The sequence below is a fragment of the Heptranchias perlo genome, chromosome 21, assembly GCF_035084215.1.
Source record: "Heptranchias perlo isolate sHepPer1 chromosome 21, sHepPer1.hap1, whole genome shotgun sequence".
NCBI lineage: Eukaryota > Metazoa > Chordata > Chondrichthyes > Hexanchiformes > Hexanchidae > Heptranchias > Heptranchias perlo.
In genome coordinates this window covers 51,554,154-51,580,084 of record NC_090345.1, presented here as the reverse complement: position 1 = coordinate 51,580,084, position 25,931 = coordinate 51,554,154, and the positions used below count along the sequence as shown (strand labels likewise).

General features: G+C 47.2%; 1 protein-coding gene across 3 annotated transcripts in view; it reads left to right on the top strand.

The window, feature by feature from the left end:
- ccar1 (cell division cycle and apoptosis regulator 1) overlaps positions 1–25,924 on the top strand; it is a 105,782-nt gene extending 79,858 nt beyond the window's left edge. For 2 of the 3 annotated variants that reach the window (XM_068002653.1, XM_068002654.1), the window contains exons 20-25: positions 2,080–2,168; positions 3,984–4,124; positions 4,881–5,001; positions 8,361–8,546; positions 15,348–15,553; positions 25,595–25,924. In XM_068002653.1, the coding sequence (XP_067858754.1) occupies positions 2,080–2,168; positions 3,984–4,124; positions 4,881–5,001; positions 8,361–8,546; positions 15,348–15,553; positions 25,595–25,654 (803 nt within the window). In that variant the 3' untranslated portion in view covers positions 25,655–25,924. The remainder of the gene's footprint in view (positions 1–2,079; positions 2,169–3,983; positions 4,125–4,880; positions 5,002–8,360; positions 8,547–15,347; positions 15,554–25,594) is intronic. The other variant, XM_068002655.1, reaches the window with a different exon arrangement.
- Positions 25,925–25,931: the final 7 nt, after the last annotated feature.

Below are 25,931 nucleotides of genomic sequence, written 5' to 3'. Positions count from 1 at the left end.
AACGGTTCATGATTTTGAACACCTCAATCAAAACTCCTCTTAACCTTCTCTGCTCTAAGGAGAACAACCCCAGCTTCTCCAGTCTCTCCACATAACTGAAGTCCTTCATCCCTGGAACCATTCTAGTAAATCTCCTCTGCGCCCTCTCCAGGGCCTTGACATCCTTCCTAAAGTGTGGTGCCCAGAATTGGACACAATATTCCAGCTGGAGTCTAACCAGTGTTTTATAAAGGTTTAACATAACTTCCTTGCTTTTGTACTCTATGCCTCTATTAATAAAGCCCAGGATCCCATATGCTTTTTTACCAGCCTTCTCAACTTGTCCTGCCACCTTCAAAGATTTGTGTATGTGAACCCCCAGGTCTATCTGTTCCTGCACCCCCATTAAAATTGTACCATTCAGTTTATATTGCCTCTCCTCATTCTTCCTACCAAAATACATCACTTCACATTTCTCTGCGTTAAATTCCGTCTGTCCATTTCAACAGTCTGTCTATATCCTCCTGAACTCTGTTACTATCCTCCACATTATTTACTACATTTGAATTTCGTGTCATCTGCAAACTTAGAAATTATACCCTCTATACCCAAGTCCAGGTCATTAATATATATCAAAAAGAGCAGTGGTCATAATACCACCCACTGGGGAACACCACTGTATACTTTCCTTCAGTCTGAAAAACAACCGTTCACCACTACTCTCTGCTTTCTGTCCTTTAACCAATTTTGTATCCACACTGCCACTGTCCCTTTAATCCCATGGGCTTTAATTTTGCTTACAAGCAAAATTATTACACACAGCTTTCCCCTTAAAAAGCATAATTCAAAAATTGAGACACTGGAAGTAAGGTTAATGTGGATTGGAAGTGTAACCATACACAAGTTTTTTACAATATTTATTATTATAATATCTGTGGCACTGCTCACAGCAGGTCAGAGAATATGCTAGTGTCTGATGCCGAAAGTGTGACAGGAAGTAAGTGTGACACTTACAGGCACTCCATACCATATATAAGACTTTTAATATAGCGCTCATTTCCTGTCACCCTTCTCACACCCCAACATAACACTTTATAATTTCTTCAAAATCTATAACTATGGTTTACTTTGTTTTTGTTAGTTATCAATCAAATCAGTTTATCCTTCAAAAAACCCGTCACAGCCATTTCTTTCTCATAAGCTAAGATATGCTGGACACAAAATAATGAGCTAAAAATTACATATTTCATACGAATGTACCGAACCTTGTTTTTCTTTCATTACCTTCTTGGGCCTCAGCCTCTCTGACAAGCTTCGCACTACACTCTCCCTCCCTCTGCACCCTAACAATGTGCTCGGTCCCCTGGCTACCATATCTCTCACCCATTCTGGGCACTCTGTGCACCACACTTTCCCCATTTATCTCCATATTTTAATCTCCCTCCCGTTTAAAACTGATTTTAACTGTTTATCTGTGCCTATTTTCTGAAGTTTTATCAACTTCTCGAACCTGCTATCTGCGAACACATTGCACGTCCTCCAGTTATCGAAAACCCTGCTCTCTCCCGTGCTGCGGCCCCTCCCTCTCTACGTACCCAGCTCATGCTCCGGCCCCTCCCTCCCTACCCGGCCCGTGGCGCAGCCCCTCTCCGCGCCTACTCAGCCCCCTCTCTCTCTTTACTTCTTATTGTCTTTAAGTCTTCTTAAAACCCATCTTTTTGACCAAGGTTTCAGTCACCTCTCCTGACATCTCACCATGACTTACAATTTGTACATTTTCCTTTTTCTTCTCTCTGTGACACTCCTAGGGTCATTTTTCTATTTAAATGCAAGATGTTGTTGCTTCTGAACTGCAACCAGAAACTTAAAAGTATAGTCCAATTTGCAAAGTTCCCTGAGAGAAGAACAACTTAGCCTGTATTTAATTACAATGTTAGCCTATCTGGCTTTAAAAGGACAGTTGAGCTTAAACACCGCTCCACCTTGGCAGCAGAATAATACGTTGTGCATTAAATGGTATTATTATATGTCCATATAATCCAATTTTACCATCAGCAACTTCACTCGAGATATTTTATTAAAAACTTTTGTTCTCAACAGATAGAGATGAGGAAGACAGCAGCAGAGATCGAAAGGATGACAGACGGGAAGGAATGAGGAGATCCAGAGAGAGCACTTCCAAAGATAAGGTGCAGAGCCAAGTTTGATTGTGGGCCTTGAGGATCAGTGCTGTCAGTAGGGTTTTGGTGAAGTGGGATGTTGAATATGTTAGTTCAAGTGGACACAGTATGGAAAAATTGTGAAAGACACCCAGCAGGACAATTACAGATTGTGTCCTTCCAAATTTGGCTTGTGTCTGGAGAGAGCATTTTAATAGTGGGGTGAAGTTTTGGTGGATATCGGTCTGCCATTGATGGTGGTAGTGGTGAGTTAACAATATCACAGAGGAATTGAGAGTATCACACGAGACCTAAACCACTTTAAGTGTGATCTTTCCTGTAGCATGCTAGTACCAATGCACTGAATTCGAAAAGAGAATAGTGCTGGAGGACAGATAATGTGATTCCTGTATTTAAAAAGGGAGATGGAACCAGTCCAGGGAAGTATAGGCCAGTTAGCTTAACGTCAGTGGTAGGAAAAATACTGGAATCGTTACTCAAAGATGTAATAGAGAAACATCTAGAAACCAAAAATAATATAATGACAACTATAAGGTTCATAATACAGTAGAGAACTAGTTTGAATACAGGAAGTACAGATCTAAAAAAGGGAATGAGAGGGGCAAAGAGAGAGTATGAGAATAGATTAGTGGCTAACATAAAAGGGAACCTAAAACATATAAATAGTAAAGGGTAGTCAAAGGAAGGGTGGGACTGATTAGGGACAAAAAAGGAGATCTTCTTGTGGAGGCAGAGGACATGGCTGAGGTACTAAATGAATACTTCACCGTGGTCTGCACTAGAGAAGAGGATGCTGCGATTGTAGCAGTAAAGGAGGAGGTAGTTGCGATATTGGATAGGATAAAAATAGATAAAGAGGAGGTACTTAAAATATTGGCAGTACACAAAGTAGAAAAGTCACCCGGTCCAGATGGGATCCATCCTAGGGTGGAAATTGCGGAGGCTCTGGCCACAATCTTCCAATCCTCCTTAGATATGGGGACAGTGCCAGAGGACTGGAGGATTGCAAATGTTACACCCCTGTTCAAAAAAGGGGAGAGGGATAAACCCGGCAGTCAGCCTAACATTGGTGATGGGGGAAAACAGTTAAACAATGTGGAGGACGGTAACAGACTTCAGGAGGATATAGACAGACTGGTGAAATGGGCAGACATAAGGCAGATGAAATTTAACACAGGGAAGTGTGAAGTGATGCATTTTGGCAGGAAGAATGATGAGAGGCAATATAAACTAAATGGTACAATTTTAAAGGGGTTGCAGGAACAGAGACCTGGGGGTGTATGTACACAAATTTTTGAAGGTGACAGGACAAGTTGAGAAGGTTTTTTTAAAAAAAAGCGCATATGGGATCGTGGGCTTTATTAATAGAGGCACAGAGTACAAAACAATGCGTTATGCTAAACCTTTATAAAACACTAGGGGTCATAAATATAAGATAGTCGCTAATAAATCCAATAGGGAATTCAGGAGAAACTTCTTTACCCAGAGAGTGGTGAGAATGTGGAACTCACTATCACAAGGAGTAGTTGAGGCGAATAGCATGGATGCATTTAAAGGGAAGTTAGATAAACACATGAGGGAGAAAGGAAAAGAAGGATATGTTGATAGGGTGAGATGAAGAAGGGTGGGAGGAGACTCCTGTGAAGCATAAACACCAGCATGGATCATTGGGGCCGAATGGCCTGTTTCTGTGCTGTACATTCTATAATAAAGAAGCCTCAGTGACAGCACTGGGTAAGGGTTCGATACAACACAACTAATCACATTTCCATGGCTATAACCAGTGACTATAAAATCTGACTACACTTGTTTTGACTCTTGAAGGAAAAGAAACAGCTGTTCACACACAACAAGGACCTTCTTCTCGCATTTGTTTACTTTGATCAAAGTTACTGTGGTTATCTGATTGAGAAAGATCTCGAAGAGATCATCTACACTCTCGGACTCCACCTGTCACGTGCACAGGTACATTTCCTCTTCCGTTTGTTATAAACTGTTGAATTTAAGCTATCACAGTCCAGGAAATACATATACAGATGAGGTGGCACTTTACAGCCACTAACAAAGTCCACAATAAAGTAACATAAAAATTAGCCAAGTAAACAAAAACAAGAATAAACTGTACACACATTTAGTGCAGTGGACAGTCTGACACAATCCAACCGCAGACAGCTCAAACAGCTCCCCGGGAGAAATTGTGTGCTGTAGTCTCTTGGCCCTGCAGAAATCTGGCAGTCGCAAATCATCGAAGTACCCTTGGTTTGGGAAGGAAATGAATCGGGGTTCCTGGTTCTGGTGCTGTCCAGCGACTATGGTTCTGAGCAGTAAGTTTCCATTGGTAAAGTCAATTTCTAACTGAGTCTTACAAACCAGGAGATTCCCACCTACGATTCCAGGTCTTTGCTGCGGTACTGATCCCAGCTGGGACTACGTTTGACCTCGGTGCCCCTGGGCTAGTGAGGGAAAATTCAGGCAGGATCACCACTCCTTTTTGCCATACAGTGTACATGTGCACTTTCCAGCACGAATCAATCAGGATGAAAAGGCCCACGGATACTCCCTACCCAGGCTCGTGACAGTGGTCACTTAATGAGGTACTGAAGAGCTGCCAGTGTCTGTGGAACGATAACCCAACAAGAATCGAGACCTTAAGAAGAAGGAAGGGGGAAAAAGATGATTTTCCTGTACTAATCAAGTGTGTTTCTTTATTTTTGTTTCCAGGTTAAGAAGTTAATCAGTAAAGTGGTGCTACGAGACTCTTGCCTGTACAGGAAACTAACTGATGACTCGAAAGATGAAGTGAAAGTGGCAGAGTGTGAGGTGGAATCTGATAATTTGTTGGGTACTGTACCATATTTATATTATATTTCCTCCAATTCATCCTCTCCCAGGCCCCCTCAATTGTGGAACACTCCTTATTGCGATTCAGGCTTCTCCAGATTCTTTTATCAGCTATCAACTGAAGCTTGACCTTGTGCCCATAGTAATGTGGGATAGTGTTCTCTGGGTGAACAATAGACCCTTTTATTGTCTCTGCGTTTATACATAGGATTTCCACTACATGCCTAAGCCACGTCAGAAGATAACTAATAATACTCACACCAGACACTTCTGTAACAGACTAGAGGATTTACTCCTGGATAGAGTCATTCACAGAAGTAAGCAGAAACAGCCACTATAGCTTTAAACCAGTTCATGCAAGATTAAACCCATCAGTTCAGTGCCTTTGAATGACATTCTTTGCAGCTTTCAAAGAACAGATAGACAAACACTTTTAAATGGAATAGCGGTTACAGTCTTGAAATTATGTCGGTATCTTGCCCACGGAATTGCGTTTTACTCCTTACCTATTACTGTTAGCTCAAAACCGTAATTAAATCCAGGTTGTACAATTCTTATGTCCATAAAACCTTTTGAAACACAGTCTCCCCTTTATAAAACACTGGTTCGGCCACAACTGGAGTATTGTATCCAATTCTGGGCACCGTACTTTAGGAAAGATGTGAAGGCCTTAGAGAGGGTGCAGAAGAGATTTACTAGAATGATTCCAGGGATGAGGGACTTTAGTTATGTGGATAGACTGGAGAAGCTGGGGTTGTTCTCCTTGGAACAGAGAAGGTTGAGAGGAGATTTGATGGAGGTGTTCAAAATCATGAAGGGTCTAGACAGAATAGATAGAGAGAAACTGTTCCCATTGGTGGAAGGGCCGAGAACCAGAGGACATAGATTTAAGGTGATTGGCAAAAGAACCAAAGACAACATGAGGAAAAACTTTTTTACGCAGCGAGTGGTTATGATCTGGAATGCGCTGCCTGAGGGGGTGGTGGAGGTAGATTTAATCATGGCCTTCAAAAGGGAACAGGATAACTACTTGAAGGGAAAAAATTGGCAGGGCTACGGGGAAAAAGCGGGGGAATGGGGCTAACTGGATTGCTTTTACAAAGAGCCGGCACAGGCTCGATGGGCCGAATGGCGGCCTCCTTGACTACACAGAAGTAGGTGGGGTCGTGTAAGGAGGATGCAAAGAGGCTTCAAGGTGATTTAGACAAGTTGAGTGAGTGGGCAAATACATGGCAGATGCAGTATAGCATGGATAAATGTGAAGTTATCCACTTTGGAAGGAAAAACAGAAGAACATAAGAACATAAGAGTATTATTTAAATAGTGATAGATTGGGAAATGTTGATGTACAAAGGGACCTGGGTGTCCTTATACACCAGTCACTGAAAGCAAACATGCAGGTGCAGCAAGCAGTTAGGAAGGAAAATGGTATGTTGGCCTTCATTGCAAGAGGGTTTGAGTACAGGAGCAAGGATGGCTTACTGCAGTTATACAGGGTCTTGGGAGACCACACCTGGAGTATTGTGTGCAGTTTTGGTCTCCTTACCTAAAGAGATATACTTGCCATAGAGGGAGTGCAGCGAAGGTTCACCAGACTGATTCCTGGGATGGCAGGACTCTCGTATGAGGAGAGATTGGGTCGACTCGGCCTGTATTCACTCGAGTTTAGATGTGTGAGAGGGGATCTCATTGAAACATATAAAATTCCGACAGGGCTAGACAGACTGGATGCAGGGAGGATGTTTCCCCTGACTGGGGTTTCTCGAACGAGGGGTCACAGTCTCAGGATACGGGGTAGGACATTTAGGACTGAGATGAGGAGAAATTTCTTCACTCAGAGGGTGGTGAACCTGTGGAATTCTCTACCACAGAAGGCTGTGGAGGCCAAGTCACTGAATATATTTAAGAAGGAGCTAGATAGATTTCTAGGCTCAAAAGTTATCAAGGGAAAGGGGAGAGAGCAGGAATATGGTATTGAGATAGAGGATCAACCATGATCATATTGAATGGCGGAGCAGGCTCGAAGGGCCGAATGGCCTACTCCTGCTTCTATTTTCTATGTTTCTGTGCTGTAATGATTCTAGGAGTTCATTTGCGAGGCAGGCACTTTGTTTGAACAATGAGCTCCATAACTCATACATGAAGGCATGCCAGTGGACACCTGGGGTGTGTCTGACAGTGCTAGCTATATTTTGGCTATCTCAATCAGATAATATGGTGGCTTAATAACCCAGTGGTACATGCTAATTGTATCTCCTGCTTGGGTGTGCTCCGTTATTGTGCGTCCAGTTATCATTGGTATTGGCTGGGCTTCTCTTTTCGCATATACTTCATGCAAAGCCAAAAGATAGAATACCATATGTACTTTAACACAAGTGGACCTAAGTTGGAGAATATGGTTTGTCTCTTCCTTGTCTCGGTCTTGCTTGTGTTGCACTCTTTCTCCCTCATTCAATTTCTGCGCATCTCTTCCTCTTATGGCTTTTTCTGTTTCTCTTGTGATTGTCTTCTGATTGCCTTTACTTTTCTTTCCTGTTCTTGGGTAGGCAGTGTTTGACAATGTGGTGGGGAAGGGAGGTGCTGAGGGCTGTGGGTCACAATGTGAAGAGAAAACTTAGGATAAACATCAGGAAGAACTCCTTTATACTTCTCCCCACCTCACTTCCTGTAACTACTTCATTCTCTTCTCCCAGTGTCAACGTCTCCATCGCGTCTGTTCCAACGATGCCACCTTCCACACCAGAGCATCGAGATGTCTTCATTTTTCCTTCGCTGAGGATTCCCCTCCACTGTAGTTGACGGGGCCCTCAACCGTGTCCGGCCCATTTCCCGCACTTCTGCCCTCACCCCTTCCCCTCCCTCCCAGAACTATGATAGGGTCCCCCTTGTCCTCACCTTCCACCCCACCAGCTTCCACATTCAACGGATCATCTTCTGCCATTTCTGCCACCTCCTGCGCGATCCCACCACCAAACACATCTTCCCCTTCCCTCTCCTTTCATCATTCCGAAGGGACCGCTCCTTCCGTGACACCCTGGTCCACTCTTCCATCACTCCCAACACCCGTTCTCCACCCCATGGCACCTTCCCGTGCGAGCACAGGAGATGCAACACCTGCCCTTTCACCTCCTCCATTCCCACTGTCCAGGGCCCCAGACAATCCTTTACACCCAGCAGAGATTGGAGACTTTCATTCCATCACTATGGGCTAGATTTGAACCAGTCGCAGACATGAAAGGCCAGTTCACCTTCAGCACCTCGTTTCCCTATCCCTGTGTTTTAACTAAAAAAAGCAACTATAGTACCCCTGACATGCTAATCCACCAGGAAATGTACTGATATCTCTTGTATTTATTTTAGGAAACAAACTCCTCTTGCCTAGTTTAACAGTGAAACCAGAGTCCAGTGACGGGGCAGAAAGCAGCAACCTGATTGTATATAATGGAGCCATGGTGGATGTGGGGAGCTTACTGCAAAAATTACAAAAAAGTGAAAAGACTCGAGCGGAGATGGAGCTGAAGGTACAGGCACTGGAGGCCAAGATGGGTAAGGAAATATCCAGTTGTGTCTGTGATCGTGGTTATAGTGAAGAATAGTGAATAGCCGATGCCACAATGGAGAGGGATGGGAACATGTCCGTTTAAGATTTTTGATTGCATATGTAACGTATTGTAACTCCATTTGTTGGTGTGTGTGATCAGCCTGAAGATGCACAGCTTCTTCACCCTGTAGGTGAGCCCCACCAGCTCCCTGTCACCCCAGTTTTCTTGCCTTGTCTTCCGAGAGACGCTGACTCTTGGGGTTCAGTTCCTTGGGGCTTGCAGGTTTCCATCGCTTCACCCAAGTGGCTGTTCTTTATACATCAGTGTAGATTGAGTGTCAGTAGGCCGTTAACTATAGAGGGCATCATCCCATCTGGTCTTCATTCAGTGTCCACACCACGACAGGAGTCAGGGCTGGGAACCCTGACTGGTTTGGACATGTGACTGACCTACATTTCCAGTGTGGTGCAGACATGGGCTGGATACGAATTCTATTGTACAGCTGAATTTTCCCCACCTGAGGACCATTGAATCACATCACCAGCACAGAGCAGGAGCCAAATCCACAACCCTTCCTGAAAGTCTGTTTGGCTTAGTACTAGGCCAGGCGGTAATAGAACCTGGGATCTTCCCGGTTTGTGTCGATCCCGGACCAGGCGGTATTAGAACCTGGGATCTTCCTGGTTTATGTCGATCCCGGACCTGGCGGTAATAGAACCTGGGATCTTTCCCGGTTTGTGTCGATCCCGGACCAGGCGGTATTAGAACCTGAGATCTTTCCCGGTTTGTGTCGATCCCAGACCTGGCGGTATTAGAACCTGGGATCTTCCCGGTTTGTGTCGATCCCGGACCAGGCGGTATTAGAACCTGAGATCTTTCCCGGTTTGTGTCGATCCCGGACCAGGCGGTATTAGAACCTGGGATCTTCCCGGTTTGTGTCGATCCCGGACCAGGCGGTAATAGAACCTGGGATCTTCCCGGTTTGTGTCGATCCCGGACCTGGCAGTATTAGAACCTGGGATCTTCCTGGTTTATGTCGATCCCGGACCTGGCGGTAATAGAACCTGAGATCTTTCCCGGTTTGTGTCGATCCCGGACCAGGCGGTAATAGAACCTGGGATCTTCCCGGTTTGTATCGATCCCGGACCAGGCGGTATTAGAACCTGGGATCTTCCCGGTTTTTGTTGATCCCAGACCAGGCAGTATTAGAACCTGGGATCTTTCCTGGTTTGTGTTGATCCCGGACCAGGCAGTATTACAATCTGGGATCTTTCCTGGTTTTTGTTGATCCCGGACCAGGCGGTATTAGAACCTGGGATCTTTCCTGGTTTGTATCGATCCCGGACCAGGCGGTATTAGAACCTGGGATCTTCCCGGTTTGTGTCGATCCCAGACCAGGCAGTATTAGAACCTGGGATCTTTCCTCGTTTGTGTCGATCCCAGACCAGGCAGTATTAGAACCTGGGATCTTCCCGGTTTGTGTCGATCCCAGACCAGGCAGTATTAGAACCTGGGATCTTTCCTGGTTTGTGTTGATCCCAGACCAGGCGGTATTAGAACCTGGGATCTTCCCGGTTTGTGTTGATCCCAGACCAGGCAGTATTAGAACCTGGGATCTTTCCTGGTTTTTGTTGATCCCAGACCAGGCAGTATTACAACCTGGGATCTTTCCTGGTTTTTGTTGATCCCGGACCAGGCGGTATTAGAACCTGGGATCTTTCCTGGTTTGTGTCGATCCCGGACCTGGCGGTAATGGAACCTGAGATCTTCCCGGTTTGTGTTGATCCCGGACCAGGCGGTATTAGAACCTGGGATCTTTCCTGGTTTGTGTCGATCCCGGACCTGGCGGTAATGGAACCTGAGATCTTCCTGGTTTGTGTCGATCCCGGACCTGGCGGTAATAGAACCTGGGATCTTTCCTGGTTTGTGTTGATCCCGGACCAGGCGGTATTAGAACCTGAGATCTTCCTGGTTTGTGTCGATCCCGGACCAGGCGGTATTAGAACCTGGGATCTTTCCCGGTTTGTGTCGATCCCAGACCTGGCGGTAATAGAACCTGGGATCTTTCCTGGTTTGTGTTGATCCCGGACCAGGCGGTATTAGAACCTGGGATCTTCCTGGTTTGTGTCGATCCCGGACCTGGCAGTATTACAACCTGGGATCTTTCCTGGTTTTTGTTGATCCCGGACCAGGCGGTATTAGAACCTGGGATCTTTCCTGGTTTGTGTCGATCCCGGACCTGGCGGTTATGGAACCTGAGATCTTCCCGGTTTGTGTTGATCCCGGACCAGGCGGTATTAGAACCTGGGATCTTTCCTGGTTTGTGTCGATCCCGGACCTGGCGGTAATAGAACCTGGGATCTTCCTGGTTTGTGTCGATCCCGGACCTGGCGGTAATAGAACCTGGGATCTTTCCTGGTTTGTGTTGATCCCGGACCAGGCGGTATTAGAACCTGAGATCTTCCTGGTTTGTGTCGATCCCGGACCAGGCGGTATTAGAACCTGGGATCTTTCCCGGTTTGTGTCGATCCCAGACCTGGCGGTAATAGAACCTGGGATCTTTCCTGGTTTGTGTTGATCCCGGACCAGGCGGTATTAGAACCTGGGATCTTCCTGGTTTGTGTCGATCCCGGACCTGGCAGTATTAGAACCTGGGATCTTTCCTGGTTTGTGTTGATCCCGGACCAGGCGGTATTAGAACCTGAGATCTTTCCTGGTTTATGTAGTTCAGTACCAGACCAGGCCGTGCATTTACTCGCTGAGCCACTGTCGGAGCCTTGTTTTTATACACGCCTCAATTAATTGACTTTCAAGCTAGTTTATGCATTAACTTTACTTGGTGCTGTAATCAGAGCACTATAAATACAGTTGTATAATTAAGTGTGTTTGTGTAGCATGCAACTGGAGTATGTGGGCGAGTGCATCACACTTCAAAGTGTCCGACAGGAAATGTGTCTGTCACGCTCACAGTTGATTGGTCCAATAACTGCCCATGTGATTTACCCAAGTATTGCCATGTAGGAAACACGGCCAATCAGGATCCACCAGCCCAAGCAAAAATGGTGGAGATTTTTTGAAAACTACCAATCAGGAACCAGCAACAGCAGCAAAATGAAATCATGCTCATTTTTTCCCAATTTCTTTCAGCCACCATTTTATTTGCTAAGCGGCAGTACACAGGTTAAAACATTCAGTTTATAACCCAATGACTCCCTATCCTCAAGCACCAGCTGCACCATGGTCATCACATCTATCCTTAAAAACCCACCTAGACCCCTCTTTCCCCTCTCATTATTACCCCATTCACAACCTGCCTTTCCTCTCAAGTCTTTCAGAAGGGAGATTGAGACCATACAATGGCAACATGTTCCCGTAAAGGTCAAGGGTGGTTCCAAGAACTCCAGGGAACCTTGGATGTCAGGGGATATACGAGAATGGATTAGGAAAAAAAGGAGGGCTTTTGGCAGATACAAAAGGCTAAAGACGGAGGAAGCCCTAGAGGAGTACAAAAAGTGCAGGGGGATACTTAAAAAAGAAATTAGGAGATCAAGGAGGGGCCATGAAATAACACTGGCGAGCAAAATAAAGGAAAATCCTAAGATGTTTTATAAGTATATTAAGGGTAAGAGGATGACTAGGGAAAAAATAGGGCCCATTAGGGACAAAAATGGCAATCTGTGTGTGGAGCCGGCAGATGTAGGAGGGGTTCTAAATGAATTTTTTGCATCTGTTTTCACTATGGAGAAGGACGATGTAGACATAGAAGTACGGCAGGGGGACTGTGATATACTCGAACATATTAACATCGAGCGGGAGGAGGTATTGGCGGTTTTAGCAGGCCTAAAAATGGATAAATCCCCAGGCCCGGACGAAATGTATCCCAGGCTACTGTGTGAGGCAAAGGAGGAGATTGCGGGGGCTCTGACACATATATTCAGAACCTCTCTGGCCACAGGGGATGTGCCAGAGGACTGGAGAACCGCTAATGTAATACCATTATTCAAGAAGGGGAGTAGGGAAAAACCGGGGAACTACAGGCCAGTGAGCCTAACATCAGTGGTAGGAAAATTATTGGAAAAAATTCTGAAGGACAAAATTAGTCTCCACTTGGAGAAGCAAGGATTAATCAGGGATAGTCAACATGGCTTTGTCAAGGGAAGATCATGTCTGACTAATTTGATTGAATTTTTTGAGGGGGTGACTAGGCGTGTGGATGAGGGTAACGCAGTGGATGTGGTATACATGGATTTCAGTAAGGCCTTCGATAAAGTCCCCCACAGGAGACTGGTCAAGAAGGTACGAGCCCATGGAATCCAGGGTGCCTTGGCACTTTGGATACAAAACTGGCTTAGTGGCAGAAGGCAGAGGGTGATGGTCGAAGGTTGTTTTTGTGACTGGAAGCCTGTGGCCAGTGGGGTACCACAGGGATCGGTGCTGGGTCCCTTGCTGTTTGTGGTCTACATTAATGACTTGGATATGAATGTAAAAGGTATGATCAGTAAGTTCGCTGATGATACAAAAATTGGTAGGGTGGTAAATAGTGAGGAGGATAGCCTCAGGCTGCAGGACGATATAGATGGGTTGGTCAGATGGGCGGAACAGTGGCAAATGGAATTTAACCCGGAAAAGTGCGAGGTGATGCACTTTGGAGGGACTAACAAGGCAAGGGAATACACAATGAATGGGAGGACCCTAGGCAAGACAGAGGGTCAGAGGGATCTTGGTGTGCAAGTTCACAGATCCCTGAAGGCAGCGGAACAGGTAGATAAGGTGGTAAAGAAGGCATATGGGATACTTGCCTTTATTAGCCGAGGCATAGAATATAAGAGCAAGGAGGTTATGATGGAGCTGTATAAAACACTGGTTAGGCCACAGCTGGAGTACTGTGTGCAGTTCTGGTCGCCACACTACAGGAAGGATGTGATCGCTTTGGAGAGGGTGCAGAGGAGATTCACCAGGATGTTACCAGGGCTGGAGCGCTTCAGCTGTGAAGAGAGACTGGGAAGATTGGGTTTGTTTTCCTTGGAGCAGAGGAGGCTGAGGGGGGACATGATTGAGGTGTACAAAATTATGAGGGGCACAGATAGGATGGATACTAAGGAGCTTTTTCCCTTCGTTGAGGGTTCTATAACAAGGGGACATAGATTCAAGGTAAAAGGCGGGAGGTTTAGAGGGGATTTGAGAAAGAACTTTTTCACCCAGAGGGTGGTTGGAGTCTGGTACTCACTGCCTGAAAGGGTTGTGGAGTCAGGAACCCTCACAACATTCAAGAAGCATTTGGATGAGCACTTGAAATGCCATAGCATACAAGGCTACGGACCAAATGCTGGAATATGGGATTAGAGTAGACAGGGCTGATGGCCGGCACGGACACGATGGGCCGAAGGGCCTCTATCCGTGCTGTATGACTCTATGACTCTATGACATCAGTGCCTTCCAGCTCCATGCCCAAATCATAGAATCATAAAGCACAGATAACCAGAGGGCACAGCTTTAAGATCATTGGCAAAGGAACCAGAGGGGAGATGAGGAGAATTTTTTTTTTATGCAGAGAGTTGTTATGATCTGGAATTAAATGCCTGAAAGGGCTGTGGAAGCAACTTTAAAAGGGAATTGGATAAATACTTTAAAAGTAAAAATTGGAAGGCTATGAGGAAAGAGCAAGGAAATGGGACTAATTGGAGTGCTATATCAAAGAACCAGCACAGGCACATTGGGCCGAATGGCCGCCTTCTGTGCTGTATGATGCTATAAATAGTACAAAAAATAAAGATTGTAACATAACATAAATGCATAAAAATTTGAATCCACAAAAAAACTTTAAATAATGCATAAACCTTATCATTCAATATGAGAAATCCAGACAAGAAGTTTCCTTCACAGAGCTGATTCTCTGGGGCTTGGATCTTGAGTTTTGCTTCAGTCGCAGTGTTGGAAACTTCCCTTGAGCTTTGGGTGCCAGGGATTTCCAGCCATGGTAGTCCAGTTATGTATGTGTGTGAGATAGATGCAATATGGGAGCTACAGCTTTTATCCTGCACTCAGCACACCACAGCCAGGCAGAAAACCTAGATAACATCAGTGAGGCAGAAGCAGCAGGAAGACCATCCAAATATAACAATTCAATTCTTTCAGTTTAATAAAAAAAAATCCTAGCAAGCTTGCTTAAAATTAAGTTCTTTGTGTCACTAAGAGGGCTAATGTCCGCACTGGGGCTGGAGAGGTGATGTTAATGACGTGCTTTGATGATGAGCTCAGAATTTGGCCTGGGCCGTGGTGAACGACTATCTATCTGGGCATTGGAGACATCCTTTGACTGTGCTACAGCAAGAGCAGCTTCAGAAAGAAATAAATCCACAATGGGGGGTAGGGGGGAGAAAACAAATACTATAATCATGTAAATAAGTGAGAAACAAAAGCTTTGAGGAGGGAAGAATAAATAAATTAATGAAGTGCTTACTTACACCGTGTGCAAATACTGTAAATCCATCATGGAAGGTAGAAAAATATATAATATAAATAACTCAATGAGGTTTGGAGGGAGGGAGAAACAAAGTTCCTTGCATCTTAAGCAAGTTTTGTGAAGTGCTAATATTACAAATATATTTAAGGTCTCAGTTGAGGTGTGCAATATTTTTACCTTGCCGGTCATTTGATACAATGCTGCAGTACATTTGCTGTATCGCAGTGATAGGCTAGCTAGGATTGTGTATAAGCTGGCGTGGTAGCACTCAAGGTCCCGGACTACTGATGAGACATTCCAAAGGAGATCTACCTGTGTATCATATATTTTTGTTTTGAACAGAAGAGGGAACAAAGCAGATATCCAATCTAGAGACTGCCAGCAGAAGTCTGTCTTTGGAGCTAAAAGAAAGTAAGAGATATCTGACCCGTACTGAGGAGAACTTGAAACGATGTGAGGACACAAAGCTACGTTTTGAACAACAGTTGACTAATACCAGCAGGAATCTATCTGCAGTTATGGAGGAAATTGATAGTGTTCTAAAACAGGTAAAGATGGACATTCCTCCTTACCACAAGGCACTGGCTCATGTTAGGGTACGAAAGAATGAGCTTGCATTTATATAGTAGCTTTCATTCCCTCAGGACTTCACAGCCAGTCAGTACTTTTGAAGTGTAGTCACTGTTTTGATGTAGGAAACGCAGTAGCCAATTTGCACAAAGCAAGATCCCACAAACAGTAATGTGATCTGTTTTTCGTGATGTTGGTTGAGGGATAAATATTGGCAAGAACACCAGAAAACTCCCCTACTCTTTGATATATTGCCTTGGGGTCTGTTCTCTACCTGATAGGGCCTCAGTTTAACATCTTATCTGAAAGACGGCACTTCCAACAGGGCGGCGCTCCCTCGGTGCCCCCCCACCCCCCCGACAGGGCGGCGCTCCCTCGGTGCCCCCCCACCCCCCCGACAGGGCGGCGCTCCCTCGGTGCCCCCCCCCCCCCCCCCCCCGACAGGGCGGCGCTCCCTCGGTGCCCCCCCCCCCCCCCGACAGGGCGGCGCTCCCTCGGTGCCCCCCCACCCCCCCGACAGGGCGGCGCTCCCTCGGTGCCCCCCCACCCCCCCGACAGGGCGGCGCTCCCTCGGTGCCCCCCCACCCCCCCCGACAGGGCGGCGCTCCCTCGGTGCCCCCCCACCCCCCCGACAGGGCGGCGCTCCCTCGGTGCCCCCCCCCCCCCCCCCCCCCCCCCGACAGGGCGGCGCTCCCTCGGTGCCCCCCCCCCCCCCCCCCGACAGGGCGGCGCTCCCTCGGTGCCCCCCCCCCCCCCCCCCCGACAGGGCGGCGCTCCCTCGGTGCCCCCCCCCCCCACCCCCCCGACAGGGCGGCGCTCCCTCGGTGCCCCCCCCCCCACCCCCCCGACAGGGCGGCGCTCCCTCGGTGCCCCCCCCCCCCACCCCCCCGACAGGGCGGCGCTCCCTCGGTGCCCCCCCCCCCACCCCCCCGACAGGGCGGCGCTCCCTCGGTGCCCCCCCCACCCCCCCGACAGGGCGGCGCTCCCTCGGTGCCCCCCCCCCCCCCCCCCCCCCGGACAGGGCGGCGCTCCCTCGGTGCCCCCCCCCACCCCCGACAGGGCGGCGCTCCCTCGGTGCCGCCCCCCCCCCCCCCGACAGGGCGGCGCTCCCTCGGTGCCGCCCCCCCCCGACAGGGCGGCGCTCCCTCGGTGCCCCCCCCCCGACAGGGCGGCGCTCCCTCGGTGCCGCCCCCCCCCCCCCGACAGGGCGGCGCTCCCTCGGTGCCGCCCCCCCCCCCCCGACAGGGCGGCGCTCCCTCGGTGCCGCCCCCCCCCCCCCGACAGGGCGGCGCTCCCTCGGTGCCGCCCCCCCCCCCCCCGACAGGGCGGCGCTCCCTCGGTGCCGCCCCCCCCCCGACAGGGCGGCGCTCCCTCGGTGCCGCCCCCCCCCCGACAGGGCGATGCCATCCCTCCGCTGCACTGGAGTGTCAGCCTGGATTCCAGTTTCACAGTGCGTTGGTAACTCCAATACCTTGTCCAGATGGCCATTCTTCATGTGTGAGCATTGATGGTGTCAACAGGCTATTCGTCTATTCAAGGGTGTCAACATCCATACTTGCACATTGTCTTATCAGGGTCACTGAATAATGACCAGGAGCAAGATTGCTGGCTGATTTTTATTTTTACTCCCTCCCTGGCCCGGGGCACTGAGGTCAATTGTGCTATTCCACCTGCTGCCCTGGCAGAGTTCACGGAAATCAGCTCAGATGCTGTGATCTGCTCAGTATGGCTTGGGGCCATTGGGAAAGTAAACATCGCTTAAAATGTACTGAGCTAGACTTGGGAAAAGGACCTAAAACAAACTGTTACCTTTGCATTTGAGGCTCCGTGTTTGGCAGTTTGTAGCTAAGAAAAGCCTGGCTTACAAGTGTCATACCTTAAGGGCTTTAGGAACAGGACAAGACCATTAGCTCAACTAGAATGTATCAGTGGGCATTCACCATGTGTAGAGATTTATTCTACAGAGCTACAGGGTCCTAATGCCGGAACAGATAATGACCCTTCATTTTGTATGTGTATATCTGTGTGTGTATCGAGGTGTGTCTGTAATGTGTGTGTATCGAGGTGTGTCTGTAATGTGTGTGTATCGAGGTGTGTCTGTAATGTGTGTGTATCGAGGTGTGTCTGTAATGTGTGTGTATCGAGGTGTGTCTGTAATGTGTGTGTATCGAGGTGTGTCTGTAATGTGTGTGTATCGAGGTGTGTCTGTAATGTGTGTGTATCGAGGTGTGTCTGTAATGTGTGTGTATCGAGGTGTGTCTGTAATGTGTGTGTATCGAGGTGTGTCTGTAATGTGTGTGTATCGAGGTGTGTCTGTAATGTGTGTGTATCGAGGTGTGTCTGTAATGTGTGTGTATCGAGGTGTGTCTGTAATGTGTGTGTATCGAGGTGTGTCTGTAATGTGTGTGTATCGAGGTGTGTCTGTAATGTGTGTGTATCGAGGTGTGTCTGTAATGTGTGTGTATCGAGGTGTGTCTGTAATGTGTGTGTATCGAGGTGTGTCTGTAATGTGTGTGTATCGAGGTGTGTCTGTAATGTGTGTGTATCGAGGTGTGTCTGTAGTGTGATGTGGAGATGCCGGTGATGGACTGGGGTGGACAAATGTACGGAGTCGTACAACACCAGGTTATAGTCCAACAGCTTTATTTGAAATCACAAGCTTTCGGAGCTTTGCTCCTTCGTCAGGTGACCTGGTGTTGTACGACTCCGTACGTTTGTCTGTAATGTGTGTGTGTCTGTAGTGTGTCTGTAATGTGTGTATATTACGACAAGTGTAAAGTTGTTAATACAGTAGTGAGCCAGGCTAAATACAGAAAGTACAGGGAGGTCTGAAAAAGGGAATGAGGGTCCAAGGGAGAGTATGAGAATCATAGAAGGTTACAGCACAGAAGGAGGCCATTCGGCCCATCGAGTCCATGCCGGCTCTGTGCAAGAGCAATCCAGCTAGTCCCACTCCCCCGCCCTATCCCCGTAGCCCTGCAAATTTTTTCGTTTCTAGTATTTATCCAGTTCCCTTTTGAAGGCCATGATTGAATCTGCCTCCTCCACCCCCTCGGGCAGTGCATTCCAGATCATAACCACTCGCTGTGTAAAAAAGTTTTTCCTCATGTCACCTTTGGTTCTTTTGCCAATCACCTTAAATCTATGACCTCTGATTCTTGACCCTTCCGCCAATGGGAACAGTTTCTCTCTATCTACTCTGTCTAGACCCTTCATGATTTTGAATACCTCTATCAAATCTCCTCTCAACCATCTCTGTTCCAAGGAGAACAACCCCAGCTTCTCCAGTCTATCCACGTAACTGAAGTCCCTCATCCCTGGAACCATTCCAGTAAATCTCTTCTGCACCCTCTCTAAGGCCTTCACATCTTTCCTAAAGCGCGGTGCCCAGAACTGGACACAATACTCCAGTTGTGGCCGAACCAGTGTTTTATAAAGGTTCATCATGACTTCCTTGCTTTTGTACTCTGTGCCTCTATTTATAAAGCCCAGGATCCTGTATGCTTTTTTAACTGCTTTCTCAACCTGCCCTGCCACCTTCAATGATTTATGCACATACATCCCCAAATCCCTCTGTTCCTCCACCCCTATTAGAATTGTGCCCTCTAGTTTATATTGCCTCTCCTAATTTTTCCTACCAAAATGCGTCACCTCGCATTTTTCCGCGTTAAACTTCATCTGCCACATGTCCGCCCATGCCACCAGAGTGTCCTTTTGAAGTCTGTCACTATCCTCACTGTTTACTACCCTTCCATGTTTTGTGTCATCCCCAGTTTTTGAAATTGTGCCCTGTACTCCCAAGTCCAAGTCATTAATTTATGTCAAGAAAAGCAGTGGTCCTAGTACCGACCCCTGGGGAACACCACTGTACACCTCCCTCCGGTCCGAAAAACGACCGTTCACCACTACTCTCCATTTCCTGTCATTCAGCCAGTTCTGTATCCATGTTGCTATTGCCCCCTTTATTCGACGGGCCGCAATCTTAATAGCAAGCGTACCATGCGGCACTTTGAAAGTCCATATACATCACATCAACTGCATTGCCCTCATCTACCCTCTGTTACCTCATCAAAAAACTCTATCAAGTTGGTTAAACACGATTTGTCTTTAACAAATCCGTGCTGGCTTTCCCTAATTAATCCACACTTGTCCAAGTGACTTAATTCTGTCCCGGATTATCGTTTCTAAAAGTTTCCCAACCACCGAGGTTAAACTGACTGGCCTGTAGTTGCTGGGTTTATCCTTACACCCTTTTTTGAACAAGGGTGTAACATTTACAATTCTCCAGTCCTCTGGTACCACCCCCTGTATCTAAGGATGTTTGGAAGATTATGGCCAGCACCTCCGCAATTTCCATCCTTACTTCCCTCAGCAACCTCGGATGCATCCCATCCGGACCGGGTGACTTTTCTACCTTAAGTACAGCCAGCCTTTCTAGTACCTCCTTTATCAATTTTTAGCCCATCCAGTACCCTAACTATATCTTCCTTTACTGAGACTCTGGCAGCATCTTCTTCCTTGGCAAAGTACTCATTTAGTACCTCGGCCATCTCCTCTGCTTCCATGAGTAGATCTCCTTTTTGGTCCCTAATCGTCCCCACCCCCCCTCTTACTACCCGTTTACTGTTTACACGCCTGTACAAGACTTTTGGATTCCCTTTTATGTTGGCAGCCAGTCTATTCTCATACTCTCTCTTTGCCCCTCTTATTTCCTTTTTCACTTCCCCTCTGAACTTTCTATATTCTGCCTGGTTCTCACTTGTGTTATCAACCTGACATCTGTCATACGCCCCCTTTTTTCCATTTCATCTTACTCACTATTTCTTTTGTCATCCAGGGAGCTCTGGCTTTAGTTGCCCTCCCTTTCTGCCTCATGGGAATGTGCCTAGACTGTACCCGAACCATCTCCTCTTTAAAGGCCGTCCCCCGACTCCGAACAGGTCCGTTCCTCACCTCCGACCCTCCGCCCCCCGACTCCGAACAGGTCCGTTCCTCACCTCCTCCCCTCCGCCCCCCGACTCCGAACAGGTCCGTTCCTCACCTCCTCCCCTCCGCCCCCCGACTCCGAACAGGTCCGTTCCTCACCTCCTCCCCTCCGCCCCCCGACTCCGAACAGGTCCGTTCCTCACCTCCTCCCCTCCGCCCCCCGACTCCGAACAGGTCCGTTCCTCACCTCCGACCCTCCGCCCCCCGACTCCGAACAGGTCCGTTCCTCACCTCCGACCCTCCGCCCCCCGACTCCGAACAGGTCCGTTCCTCACCTCCGACCCTCCGCCCCCCGACTCCGAACAGGTCCGTTCCTCACCTCCTCCCCTCCGCCCCCCGACTCCGATTGATTAGATTGAATAGATTAGCAGCTAACATAAAAGGGAACCCAAAAGTCTTTTATAAACATATAAATAGTAAAAGGGTAGTCAAAGGAAGGGTGGGACCGATTAGGAACAAAAAAGATCATCTTGTGGAGGCAGAGGACATGGCTGAGGTACTAAATGAATACTTCGTATCGGTCTTCACTAGAGAAGAGGATGCTGCCAATGGAGCAGTAAAGGAGGAGGTAGTAGTGATATTGGATAGGATAAAAATAGATAAAGAGGAGGTACTTAAAATATTGGCAGTACTCAAAGTAGAAAAGTCACCCGGTCCGGATGGGATGCCTCCTCGGTTACTGAGGGAAGTAAGGGTGGAAATTGCAGAGACTCTGGCCACAATCTTCCAATCCTCCTTAGATATGGGAACAGTGCTGGAGGACTGCAAATGTTACACCCCTGTTCAAAAAAAGGGAGAGGGATAAACCTGGCAATTACAGGCCAGTCAGCCTAATGTCGGTGGTGGGGAAACTTTTAGAGACAATAATCCGGGATAAAATTAATTGCCATTTGGAAAAGTCTGGGCTAATAAATGAAAGTCAGCAGGGATTTATTAAAGGAAAATCATGTTTGACTAACTTGATTGAGTTCTTTGATGAAGTAACGGAGAGGGTTGATGAGGGTAATGCGGTTGATGTTGTGTAGATGGACTTTCAAAAGGCATTTGATAAAGTACCACATAATAGACTTGTTAGCAAAATTAAAGCCCATGGGATTAAAGGAACAGTGGGCAGTGTGGATACAAAATTGGCTAAGGGACAGAAAGCAGAGAGTAGTGGTGAACAGTTGTTTTTCAGACTGGAGGGAAGTATACAGTGGTGTTCCCCAGGGGTCAGTATTAGGACCACTGCTCTTTTTGATATATATTAATGGCCTGGACTTGGGTATAGAGGGTATAATTTCAAAGTTTGCAGATGGCAGAAAACTCGGAAATGTAGTAAAAAATGTGGAGGAGAGTAACAGACTTCAGGAGGACAGACTGGTGAAATGGGCAGACCCAGGGCAGATAGAATTTAATGCAGAGAATTGTGAAGTGATGCATTTTGGAAAAAAGAACGAGGAGAGGCAATATAAACTAAATGGTACAATTTTAAAGGGGTGCAGGAACAGAGAGACCTGGGGGTGGATGTACACAAATCTTTGAAGGCGGCAGGACAAGTTGAGAAGGCTATTAAAAAAGCATATGGGATCCTGGGCTTTATTAATTGAGGCATAGAGTACAAAAGCAAGGAAGTTATGTTAAATCTTTATAAAACACTGGTTAGGCCTCAGCTGTTGTATTGTGTTCAATTTTGGGCACCACACTTTAGGAAGGATGTCAAGGCCTTAGAGAGGGTGCAGAGGAGATTTACTAGAATGGTACCAGGGATGAGGGACTTCAGTTATGTGGAGAGACTGGAGAAGCTGGGGTTGTTCTCCTTGGAACAGAGAAGGTTAAGGGGAGATTTAATGGAGGTGTTCAAAATCATGAAGGGTTTTGATGGAGTAAATAAGGAGAAACTGTTTCCAGTGGCAGAAGGGTCGGTAACCAGAGGGCCCAGTGTTAAGGTAATTGGCAAAAGAACCAGAGGGGAAATGAGAATTTTATTTACACAGCGAGTTATGATCTGGAATGCATTGCCTGAAAGGGCGGTGGAAGCAGATTCAGTGGTAACTTTCAAAAGGGAATTGAATAAATACTTGAAAAGGAAAGAATTGTAGGGCAATGGGGAAAGAGCAGGGCAATGGGGAAAGAGCAGGGGAATGGGACTAATTGAACTGCTCTTTCAGCATGGGCACGATGGGCCGAATGGCCACCTTCTATGCTGTATGATCCTATACATGACGTGTGCCTGCAATGTGCCACGTGGGCATGAACACGTGTGTATATTATGGGTCTGTGTGTGTATATTATGGGTCTGTGTGTGTGTATTATGGGTCTGTGTGTGTATTATGGGTCTGTGTGTGTATTATGGGTCTGTGTGTGTGTGTATTATGGGTCTGTGTGTGTGTATTATGGGTCTGTGTGTGTGTGTATTATGGGTCTGTGTGTGTGTATTATGGGTCTGTGTGTGTGTATTATGGGTCTGTGTGTGTGTATTATGGGTCTGTGTGTGTGTGTATTATGGGTCTGTGTGTGTGTGTATTATGGGTCTGTGTGTGTGTGTATTATGGGTCTGTGTGTGTGTGTATTATGGGTCTGTGTGTGTGTGTATTATGGGTCTGTGTGTGTGTGTATTATGGGTCTGTGTGTGTGTGTATTATGGGTCTGTGTGTGTGTGTTATGGGTCTGTGTGTGTGTGTGTTATGGGTCTGTGTGTGTGTGTGTTATGGGTCTGTGTGTGTGTGTGTTATGGGTCTGTGTGTGTGTGTGTTATGGGTCTGTGTGTGTGTGTTATGGGTCTGTGTGTTATGGGTCTGTGTGTGTGTGTGTTATGGGTCTGTGTGTGTGTGTGTTATGGGTCTGTGTGTGTGTGTGTTATGGGTCTGTGTGTGTGTGTGTTATGGGTCTGTGTGTGTGTGTGTTATGGGTCTGTGTGTGTGTGTGTTATGGGTCTGTGTGTGTGTGTGTTATGGGTCTGTGTGTGTGTGTGTTATGGGTCTGTGTGTGTGTGTGTGTTATGGGTCTGTGTGTGCGCGGGTCTGGTGTGTGTGTATGTGTATGTACACTGGTATATGTTGTGAAAATGATGTGGGAAATGGGCGTTTTGTGCGATCTTGTTTTCAGGCTTGACACTGTGCTCTTGATGCTTTTTCCGAGAATTGCGGTGAGGAAGGTCGTTCAGCCCATCTAGCTCCTCTGTCCAGAAGCTCCCTATGGTCCCCTCATTGCAGCATCCAGTTGATTGTTCACTGTTTTCACCTACCCTACTCTATCTGGGTCTCCAGTCCATGCATTGATTTTGTGTGTGTGTGTGAGAGAAGAACGTCCTGATATCAGACCTTTTACTGTTTCTAACCTGTGATCCCTTGCCCTACTCACAATTTACAGTAATATCGGATTAACCATTCCCATACCATTTACTGTCTTGTATAGCTTTCTGCGGTTGCCTCTTGGACAGCTCCTCTCCATGCTGACCTTGTCACTGCTCCTGTTCAGTGACAGCACTCTTGCCTGAATCAGAACTTGCAGATTCAAACCACACTCTGAGACTCGAGCATTTCATCTCGGCTAGCCCTTCAGTGCAGTACTGAAGGAGTGCAGAGCTATCTTTAAGATGAGATGTTAAACTTGAGGCCCCATCTGCCTCTTTCAGCAGTTCAAGTGGATGTAAAAGATACAATGGCACCATTCAGAGAAGAGCAGGGAAGTTCTGCTGGTGTCCTGGCCAACATTGCTCCTCAACCAACAGATTAACTGGTCAGTCATCTAATTTGCCGTTTGTGGGATCTTGCTGTGCACTAAGTATCTTGTTTGTTTACAGAACAATGATTTCAAAACTAATCTATTGGTTGTGAAGTGCTTTGGACATTCTGAAGATATGATAAGGTGCTGTATATAAATTCAACCTGTTTCTTTCCATTAATGTTGTAGAGGTTTTTTTCACTCCCTTGCAACTTCATGTTTCACTCCCAGTACATGCTGTGCTAATGAGCAGCTTTTTAATCGTGGAATGTGACTTCACTGACAGTAATGCAAGCAGCACTTTATCTCTCTCGGTTCCACCTCTCTCCTGAATGTACTGACTCTGACTGGGGTACAGTTCCATGGCCCCTCTCCTCTCCTGAATGTACTGACTCTGACTGGGGTACAGTTCCATGGCCCCTCTCCTCTCCTCTCCTCTCCTGAATGTACTGACTCTGACTGGGGTACAGTTCCATGGCCCCTCTCCTCTCCCCTCCTCTCCTGAATGTACTGACTCTGACTGGGGTACAGTTCCATGGCCCCTCCTCCCCCCCTCCCCTCCCCCCCTCCCCCCTCCTCCCTACTCCTCCCTCCCCTACCCTGCTGAATGTACTGACTCTGACTGGGGTACAGTTCCATGGCCCCTCTCCCCTCCTCTCCTCTCCTCTCCTGAATGTACTGACTCTGACTGGGGTACAGTTCCATGGCCCCTCTCCTCTCCCCTCCTCTCCTGAATGTACTGACTCTGACTGGGGTACAGTTCCATGGCCCCTCTCCCCTCCTCTCCTCTCCTCTCCTGAATGTACTGACTCTGACTGGGGTACAGTTCCATGGCCCCTCTCCTCTCCCCTCCTCTCCTGAATGTACTGACTCTGACTGGGGTACAGTTCCATGGCCCCTCTCCCCTCCTCTCCTGAATGTACTGACTCTGACTGGGGTACAGTTCCATGGCCCCTCTCCTCTCCCCTCCTCTCCTGAATGTACTGACTCTGACTGGGGTACAGTTCCATGGCCCCTCTCCCCTCCTCTCCTGAATGTACTGACTCTGACTGGGGTACAGTTCCATGGCCCCTCTCCCCTCCTCTCCTGAATGTACTGACTCAGGAGCAGGGGGTCTGGCTGTTTTATCGTCAGCAGCTCACCCAGCACAGATCACAATGAGGCCCTTGGGCCTGTCCAGCTCAGTGCTTCACCCACACTCTGTCACAGGAGCAGTTAATGCTGGGTGTTCATAAGTTTTGTCACCTCTCTAATTAATGTGACCTTCAATATTAGGTTCAGTTTGTCTGTCTAATTCATCATATTCCTTTAACTTTGTTTTAAATCAGGGTGAAATCTCAGATGAAGACAAAAATAAAATGTCAAAGGAGAATGGAGGCCCTGCATGATGTGTGTGGATCGCTGGTGTGGAAGGACAGTCGACCATATTGTTATATAATTATTTTAATAAGTTGCAGCTGACAGAAGCACTGCATGTGTCATGGATTTTTGTAGTTTAAGGATGTGTTTGTAGAAAAAAAGATGTACAAAGTTCTGAATAACAGTGAACTGTTTTAAAAAAACTAGCGAAAGTGGACATCCGGACTGCTTCACGGATCAGCAGTTACTTGGCTGAAGATACTTTTGCATTGCGAAATGTTTTTAGAGGAATATTCCCTTTTTATA